Below are 10,094 nucleotides of genomic sequence, written 5' to 3'. Positions count from 1 at the left end.
TTACTGGAGTTTTTTCTTTTTCTTTCGGAAAAGGCTAATCTGTTTTTCTGCTCTAGATTACATCTGGGAAAGGTACTTAATTTAGATCTTCAGCATAATGAACATTCTGTTTTGCTAAAAAAAAATAAAAATTGACAAGTGATTTTCTTTTTAATTTAGCAACAGACCTTTACAGTTTTATAAAATGTGACTTTATACTTACTACCCAGGAGAAAAACATCTCTGTAAAAAAAAAAAAAAAAAAGTTTGAAAAGCTTGTCAACTTGGCATGTTTTGACAGCAATTGTATCTATCTTTACAAATTGTTTATTACATTAGAAATTCATTAAGTTCTATTTTAGAGAACTCTTATAACTGCTTCCAGTTTTACTAGTATATACGGAAAGTGTGTAGGTATATATATATGTATACACACCACACACACCTCTCATATAAGTTGCTGCTTTATCCCAAATTTCTAAAAAGCTTTGGGTTTTGTTTTTTTTTTCTTCCCCCTAAGAAACATTCCTGGAAGTTGCACAGGTTTTTGTATTATGAATTCATTGATGTTTGATGTTTTATTCTTTATTGAGGAGCGGAATTGCTGTAGTCTTTGTTCAGTCAGAACATCTGCTGAGTTTAGTTAGACTTCATTTAAGAACCCCACCTGAGTGCATTGCCTTTCAACTTGGATTAAATTGGCTTTTTTTTCAGAATCCAATGACCACTTCTTCAATTTCAGCATAATGGTTTTTTGCTCCCTCCCCAACTAATGGGACAGACTTCTCATTCTAATAAACCATCAGATAATTTGTCAGTGACGTTGCTACTGACACCTTTGGAGTATTGTAAATGTGACCTGTGGAATGGATTGTCACACTGCCAAGCAGCACATCATCCTCATTTTAGGCACTGCTCTGGAAACTTGTACAAGGAATGACTTGAGGAGGTGATGATGTCAGTTCTGGCAGTCTTCCATCTTATGTGCTTGCTTCTAAAACGGTCGCTTTTGATGATCAAGTGTCATCTTCCATGCTACACTGGCAGCGCCTCGTGATTTCAGTGGGGGTTGGTATACCTACCCGTGCTTGTTCTTAACAAACGTTTCTGACAATTGTTTACATCTGGGAGACTTAAATCTAACTGAATCTGTTCTCAGAATGGTCAGTTTGCAGAGTAGTGTTCATGTTTGTGGAAAAATCAGACTCTACTAAGAATATTCTTTTAACCATCTCCTTAGAGATCAAAATGTGCACAGTACTGAAGGCACTGAGGGAAGTAGCTTCTCTCCACTTAAGTGCTTCCTCTGTCTCAAAAAAGCAGGCAGTATGCTATGACAAAGTTTATTCCTTGTCTGTGTTTATTTACTTTCTTATCTCTACAGGTGAAGGGGGGAGGGCGGGGTTTGACTGTTTTGGTTCTGAGTTGGATTCCTTTTTTGTAAATTATGAAACTTTTTTTAATGTTCTGTCTATTGTAAGTATGTGTACAGGTTCCTACATGGTCATGTAAAATATCTGATGTGTGTATATATATATATAAATATATGTATAAAAATAGAGAGAGCTTTGTTTAGCCAAAGATGATTTTTTTAACTATATAAAACTGCAGGTTTATTTTGTATAAACTAAATAGTTTGCTTACTGTAAAAGTAATGCAAAAAAAATAAAACCGTCAAATTCACACACATATGTTCTTCTTGAACAAAGGTTGACTTGGAGTGGTTTTGTACCATTGTTTGTAATTTATTTCTCCAACAAGAATTTTGATACAAATATGCAAAATGTACTGTATGTAAATCTACAGTCTTATTTGCGAAACCTCAGGTAAATGAAAACATTTTCTAGAACTGTTGGCTAATGGCTTGACAACTACAAATGCTGTGAAGCAGCATTAAAATTGACTTCTGTTAGTTTGTATAAATGAGTAGCTATGTTGGTGTTCTGGCCAATAAACATGGAAGTAATCAGCTGCTGCCCTGATGCAATTACTGCTTTGAGTACATACTGCTTATTTCTTAGGGGACGTGACAGGATCAGAAATTGGACAATTTCACAAACCACATAAAACCTTTAAATCACTTATGAATTAGAACCTACAACTTTCCTCTTTTATTTTTTGGTTTTTTCTTTGTTAGAAACATTGGGTTAGCGTGGAGTGGAATATTACAAAGGAGAAAGACCCTTTTGTATCCAAGGCTTTTCATTGGAAGGGTGTAGCTGGCAGCCCTTTGAAAGTCTTACTCCAGTTTGCTGTTGAGGGATAGGTCTGCTTCTATCCAACACACATATTTTTACAGGATTCAGTTTAAAAACTCTTAATGGATATGAGTATTGGAAAATTTTCCAAAGTGGAAATTCAGATGGAGATGTGCATAATAGTGAAATTGTAGAGCATTGGGTATTGAATTTTGAGAGGTTCTCTCTAAGGTGTAGTCTGTTGCCCACCTGCTGTCTACGTACAATAGTTGACTGCACTAAAGGGATTTCTCTTTGGTGTCAATCCAGCAACCCATAGCTATTTCCATTAAGTCTTTCCTCTAATTGTCTTTGCTCTAAAACCAGCTGCAGAATAACCTTTAGCAGTTTGTCTTCATGAAGGGAGGCAGCCATAATAAAGCATGCCAAGAAACAGGTTTAAAGATTTGTTAGAAGAATCTACAAAATCAATCAAGAGGCGTTTCGGGAGCAAAATTGGCTTTGATAGGAAAGATGGATAAAGTTTCAGTGGTGGCTGGTACATCCCCTTCCGTCAGAGTTCGAAAGGGCTGCGCTGTGCCACCAGAAGCAAACCCAGCTGAGTCACAAGAGGTAATATGGGGAATAAAGTAAGTAGAGAAATACCTTAACAGAAAGGAAGTCACACAGCTCGGGTTAAACTAAAGAGGGACATGGTTTGAACCTGCAAACTGGAACATGGTTGTCCATATTATTAAATCAATTAGTGTGGTCTTTGATAATTAACCCAGTCCAGAACTGTGCAGCTGTCCTTGACGCAGTTTAGACAGCAGCGTGAAGCAGGGGCAGGTCTCGGCAGGCAGTTTGGGTCTGGGCATCCAAGGGTACAGCTGTGCCAGCACTGAGGGCTGCACAGACATCCCTGACCTGTTTTATTTCATACTGTAACGATAAGGTAGCCTTCATCTTCCTGTGAGAGGTAACTTGCCCCAGAAAGAGCAAGTCTAATACCGGTAATGCTCGTCTGTAGTAAAATGGAAAAATCTGCAAGTTCAAGCGAGGTGACTTTTTTAATAAAGCAAGGCGCTTCTGGCCCATCAGGTCACACTGTATATGGAGTGATTTTGGCTAAAGGCAGTAAAATTCTGCAGTCTTACCCTGGCATTTCGGTGTGCCTGTACCTGAATTGCTTCAGCCGCAGCCTGTTGCCCAGCTCACTGTTCCACATGCGTTGGCTTCAGAGTTTTGTGATGGGTTTGGTGAGATGGCGGAAAGCGCGTGCTCTTTGAAGTGGTTTTGACCCTGTAACGTTAGCTGTTTTGAATGTCGGAATAGTAATACATTATTACAAGGAAATGCTACTGTCTGTGTTTTAAGAAGATTGCAATTAGTTCCCACATATGTCCTTCTCTGGTTTTCAAATCTGTGAATCCCTGACAAGAATATCAAAAGCAGCAATGCTCTAAAAAGTGTATTTGGACCTAGTATTTTAAGAACTTATTTTGTAATAGCTGGCACTTAGACTTAGGTCACAGGCAAAACAGAGTAAACACCCCATACTGGATTTGGATCCTGGGGTTTATTGAAGAACCAGCAAGATGAGAGCTTTAGCCCTGCTTGGTTGTCTTCCACTCCTGCCCCAGCACTATCATAGAATGCTTTGGGTTGGAAGGGACCTTTCAAGGTCATCCAGTCCAACCCCCCTGCAGTGAGCAGGGACATCTTCAACTCGATCAGGTTGCTCAGAGCTGTGTCCAGCCTGTTCTTGAATGTTTCCAGGGATGGGGCATCTCCCACTTCTCTGGGCAACCTGTGCCAGTGTTTCACTGTGTCCCCTGGGTCTCTGCTTCCCAGCAGGGAGGTCGCACCTCATCTAGGAAGGTCAGGCATGAAGTTGTGCTGGTTGCCACTGTGCCGCTGCTCAGTTACCCATCTCGGGTGTCACTGGCCAAGGTCCCATCTCTCTGATCTCCAGAGTATTCCCCACGCCCCCCTCCAACACACCCACCCCACACACACACGCTGCCTCTTAGCATTCACACTGTAAACTGATTTCACCTATGGCAGATGCTTATAGCGAAGAAGTGTCCTCCAGCACCACCGATTCTTGCTCATCTCCAAATGGCAAGGGCTGCACCGCACTCCTGTTCTTCGTCCCACCACCCCTGGGCCCCGACCCTGCTTCCCTTCCACGTACAATTAATTGGATGTGGTCCATTAACAAGCTTGCATGAACAAGCTTCAACGACACCAATGATTCTGCTGCTAAAGCAGAAACATGGCAAATTGTCCCAGAGCAGCCTCCTGTCACCTCCCCTGTCCCCCGAGAAAACCGAACCCTTAAGCCAGGTTCCTGTGAGGGAGGCAGCCCGTGGTTCTGGTGCCGTGACCTGCTGAGGGGGAGAAGAGGTGGGCCAGAAATGCGCTGGGCCAAGAAGAAGCTGCTTCTGTAGCCAGCGACAAAGCTCATCCGATGGGATGAACAGATCCCAGGTGCTGCAGCTCTTGCCCAGTTCTCAGGCAGGTTTTCACAGTGAGCAGAGCTGAAGAGGGTGCCCCTGAGAAACACCCGGGAACTGTGGAGGCCACTGGAGATGTGGGGTCAACAACACCTTCTGGTGAGGGAGCACAGGGCACCCAGGCCTGAGTCGAAGCTCCGAGACAACTGAAGCAGCAAGGTAAGGCCTTAGGGACTTGGTGACTGAATTTGGAAAGAAGAGGCATGAAAATAAAATGCCAATGACAGGTATACGAGAATGCATGGGCTTGAGAAAGAGGGTGAGCGCACATGGATGCGGAAGGCCTGCAGAGGTCTGGGTGGTTTGGATGAATATTGATACGTCTGTCAGGAGTAGAAAATGTAGTACTACTGCCCCTAAAGCATTTGTAATGTATGTATAAACCATATATTTGTTGCCTTAGACTGAGGCTAGAGGAAAGATGCTGCACTACCTCATCTGCTGCAGGGCAGGGCTCTGCAGACGTGTTTAAACAGGGCTCTCAGGGAGACGAGTGCACCTTGGGTGCGTGAGAGAGCGGGAGGCACCGGTATGGAAATGTGAGATGGTGGGGCTAGTGTCTTTTGAGAACTGGCCACTGGTTAGTGGGAATACCTTTAGGGAGAAGAGGCTGAAGTGAAAATCGGTCACACACCTTATAGGATGGACGAAAAGGGCCAGAAATTCTGGATCGAGAGAGAAAAAAAAATGGATATTTGGGATTTCCGTAAAATTCAGGCCTGGGCAGGACTAGCCAGCAGAAGCTCTTAGTATCAGAACCTCAGCTCTGGTGGCCCTGATTTCTCACAAAATCCCATTTTGGCAACTCGCCTTCCTTTTGTAACCCTTGTCTCTCACAGATACCAATTCTGAACGGGCTTGGGGGTGGCTCTTTAACCCACCTGCAGGAGGGTTAGGGTGCCGAAAGCCTGTGTTTCTAACTGAAGACTTGAGTCTCAGTTCCTGTGGCCTGCATTTTCAAAGACTCAGTCTAACTCATTCTAAATTAACTCACCAGGCAACAGACTATGAAATCGGACGTGACCGATTGATCCTTGGGCATTGATTCAAAGCGAAACTAATGGAATGTAAAGAAAATGTAAGAATCTATTGTAGTGTAAAGGCTGCCTGTTTAGCCATTTTACAAAATAAAATTTCATTTGGGAGCTGGGTGGAGGCGTAATGTTTGAAGAACCGACTAAAACAAGGCATAGGGACATCGCAAACTATTGCTGTACAGATTGAGCCTTGAGGGAATGGCTTGGTTAGATGTCACTGACTAAAATAATTGCATGATAATTTTGACTAGAGGCACCATCCTATCATCTGATGATTTTTAAACCGTGCATGGGTAGTTTAGACTGAGTGATCTTGGCATCCAGCTACAAAGAACCGAGAAGTCCGCTCAGCATACCACGTCCATGCTTTGGCTCTTGGAAAAAAAAAAAAAAAAAGAAGATGTCCAAGAACTGTGGAAGGAAGGTCTCCGAGCCATAGCGGTCAGCAGCGCTGCGTGCTCCTTCTGCAATGCTCTAAGATAGACTAACCAGGGGCGTTCTCCTAAGGTAAGCAGCAGAAAAATAATTCTTCCTAGGGCAGTACAGAGCAGGCAGGTCCCTGTCAGGCTCGAAGCAATGCGAATTAAACCCAGGAATATTTGCATCTTAGTGTTTAACTTTTTCTGACAAGAAATTTGAGATTTCACTCTGCTTTTTCAAATCACAGCTGATGAAAACCTGGCATAAATTTAAAATAGCAGTGATTTGAATAGTGGCAAATGATCAAATGAACTTTAAAATAAAGAAGTAACAAAACAGGAAATAAAGATACTTCCTCCAAGAGAAATTGTGGATTTCCATCTGGTGCTAACTGATTACATGCATGCATTTTTGTTGTTTGAAATAACCGTATAAAAATGTTTGGACAGACACAAAGGTAGTCAGATGTTATAATGAAAAATGTCTCAAGTAGGTACTATCTATACTAAAAATGGTTTATTTCTAGTGTAGTAGGCTAGTATACTAGAATTTCTTGTCTACTAGTAGACTGGAAATAATGATATTGTTCATATTTGAGATTACTCTCTTACAATAAACTGAAATTACTGTTACGCAGAACACAGATAAGACCAGGGAAGGGAAAGATGGGAAAATTGGAAGCATGTTGCTATGACAAGATTGTAAAGTAGGTTTGGATGATTTCTTAGAAACTCCAGCTTTCGCAGCTCTAGACTAACTTCTTTATACACAACCTTCACCGTGTCAATGTTTATCCTGTGGTTCTACCAGTGAAGATTTGAAGGAAAATGTCTTGCTAGAATAAGCTCACTTAGAGAGGGGATTAGACCGCTCCTACAGTGACTCTGCCCTGTTGGCTGTTACAAAGGAAAGGTGAAGATATGTTGTTAGAAACAACATAAGAAACAAACATCTGTAGAGCCAGAGCGATATGTTTATACTCTTCTTGTCTACTCTTCTCTTCCCCCGAATGGTTACATTCACTTTCTGTTCCAAAACAGGCAATGATAATTCCAGCTGGTAGAGGAAAGCTAGCATTTCATCATTGGGATTAAAACATGGCTTGTTTCCCTTTTATTCCTGCATTTACTTTTTAGCATCTCAGTTGGGGTGTGGGTTATGGGTTTTTTTGTGGAGTTTATCAATTTCAGCGAGGGATCAGCCATTCGCAAGGCAGCAAATATACCCACAGCTCCTTTGCTTAACTGTTGCGTTGCCGTCATTCAGTCATCTTTCAGGGGAAGGGGCACAGAGCAGTCGGCAAGTGTCACCCACTTGTACTTGGCCTCTTGCCTACTCTGGGTTTGGGAGCTTGCTCTATGTAAACCTCTACTTCTCGCTTTACTGAAGGTGAATATTCCGTATCAGCAGAGCTTGGAAAAAGAGGTTCGACATTGTTAACCTGAGATGTAACATTTTCCAGCAAACTTTTCAATATATCAACATCTTTACACCCACCCAACCTATGACATTGCAACAATTTGATATCTGCTCTGAATAAAATCCATATGAAGTCAGAAGGAAGATCTGACATTGTTCTTTAAAGATGAAGAAAATGGACTACAATAATTCTTGCTGACTTTTTTCATATATCTTATTTCAATGATAGACATGGGAGGGAAGGAGTGGGGAAAGCAGACATTCCAGGTGTATCACAGCACCTAAGAAACTGTTTGACTAGCTAAGTTTCCTCAACCAGTTCCCTGTATCAAAAGGGAAATTCATTGTGAAAATTCAAATTTGCAGAGGAAAACCAAATCCCAGAAATGTAGCAATAAAGTCTGTAGGATGCTATGCAGAGAAGGACTGCATTGTTGGTTACAACTGAAAATCTTTACTTGCAGCGTGGATAAATACAGCCTCCAAGCAGAGTTGTACTACATGGGATCAGATCATAAACCATAACCAAGCTAATTTGATAATGGTGATATCACCCAGCTGTGCCGGCAATTAAAATTGTGTAAGATTTTCAGTACTGCAACCAGCCACTCTCAAAAAAGCTTAGAAATTGCACTTTACTAAAGGTTGTGGTTTAGCGGAATTTGGGAAGTTTTGAAAGTACGGTAGCATAAAAAAATTCAAGTGCAAACCCTAAGGTAGATATGATACCAGTTGCTTTCAATATTTTATTACCACGTTAGCAGAAAAAAATTCCAGGGACACGGCACCAAACGTGCGGTGCATTCAGAAATGAACAGACAAATGCCTTACATTTCAATTCCCCACGTTACCTGAAGCTCCTGAATAGTTTCTAAAGAAGTGGCTTGGAAATCAAGCATCTAGCAGCAGAACGTAGATCAGTTTGCTGGTGAGTCAAAGAGATTCTGGGAAAGAGGTAGTTAAAAAGATCATTTCACACTCACAGCTAAAAACCTCCACTCCATTACATAATCCCTGTTTTATTTATCTCGTGTGTTGAAATTTATAATTAAGACAAAGTCTTAGTGATTCAATAAGACTTTAAATGCATAAAATTAAAGATATTTATCTTACAAGAACTCTCAGTTTATTAACATTATCCTAGAACTGAGACTATTTACAGAGATACAGCTATGTGTAAATTAGCTATGTATTTGTAGTTCTAGGAATCCAAGCAAGAAAATCGTGGATGGTTACCCTGGTAGATGGGAAAATATTGCATGGATGGCACTAATAATGCTACTACCTTGGGGTACAAAATGAAACATTTTTCTGTCACAGTTCTAGCATACTTCTCAAAATTTTATCCAACAAATGAAAGCCATGAGTGTATATATTATTTAGTTGTTTTTCACCAAAACTATGGCAAAGCCACAGACAGTAGAATGGAGTGGGTGTAGAATTAAACTATAGTTGGTAAAAGATTTGCAAAGTGAAAAAAAAAAAAAATTGTTTTCTTTCCTAGCAGGAAGAGAACAGTGTAAAACTGTAGGCAGTTAAGAAGTACTGTGGCTTGCAGCTGAAATCAATCTCTCTTAAGCTTAAAATAATCTCGCATTTGCATCTTTCACCAGTAATCATAAAGTCTGCCTTCCACTAAAGACCTATTAAGTAGAAAATAATGATGAACTTCTAGGAGATCTCCTGCTATTGGAAGAATGTATATGAGAGATCATTATTTAAAAAGAAAAAAAATTGAAAAGGACCATTTCCCAAAGAATTCCAGTACTGTACTAAAATAACATCATTTTTGTAGTTCAGATATGAACTTCTGACCATGGGGGACTGGAACCTGTTGGGCAGCATCCTTGAAGAAGTGCACATCCACTCCACCATAGTTGGCAAAATCTGGCTCACAATCCTGTTCATTTTCCGGATGCTGGTGCTGGGAGTGGCTGCCGAAGACGTCTGGGACGACGAGCAGTCCGAGTTCATCTGCAACACGGAGCAACCTGGCTGCAGCAATATCTGTTACGACAAAGCCTTCCCCATCTCTTTGATCAGATACTGGGTGCTGCAGATCATATTTGTCTCTTCTCCATCGCTAGTTTACATGGGCCATGCGCTCTACAGGTTAAGGGCGCTCGAGAAAGAGCGACAGAAGCGGAAAGCCCACCTGCGGGCTCAGCTGGAAGACCTGGAGCCCGTGCCTGAGGAGCACAGGAGAGTGGAGAGAGAGCTGCGTAAGCTGGAGGAACAGAAGAAAGTGAACAAGGCACCCCTGAGAGGGTCCCTGCTGCGCACCTATGTCCTACACATCCTGACCCGGTCGGTGCTCGAAGTGGGCTTTATGATAGGTCAGTATCTTTTATACGGGTTTCACATGTCCCCCCTTTACAAATGCACTCGGCCCCCTTGCCCTAACACGGTGGATTGTTTTGTGTCCCGACCCACAGAGAAGACCATCTTCATGGTTTTCATGAACAGCATCGCCGCGGTCTCCCTCTTCCTCAACATCCTAGAAATCGCCCACCTGGGCCTCAAGAAAATCCAGAAGAGCCTCT

General features: G+C 41.8%; 1 protein-coding gene across 1 annotated transcript; it reads left to right on the top strand.

The window, feature by feature from the left end:
* Window positions 1-9,367: 9,367 nt before the first annotated feature.
* Window positions 9,368-10,088, top strand: LOC104156364 (gap junction alpha-10 protein-like; the record flags this gene model as incomplete). Its single annotated transcript, XM_009700662.1, has 1 exon — window positions 9,368-10,088. A coding segment is annotated over exon 1 (721 nt), but the record flags the coding sequence as incomplete, so codon positions are not given.
* Between the last annotated feature and the right edge of the window lie 6 nt (window positions 10,089-10,094).

The sequence above is a fragment of the Cariama cristata genome, unplaced genomic scaffold (assembly GCF_000690535.1).
Source record: "Cariama cristata isolate BGI_N322 unplaced genomic scaffold, ASM69053v1 scaffold4175, whole genome shotgun sequence".
NCBI lineage: Eukaryota > Metazoa > Chordata > Aves > Cariamiformes > Cariamidae > Cariama > Cariama cristata.
This window is presented reverse-complemented; position numbering and strand designations above follow the sequence as displayed.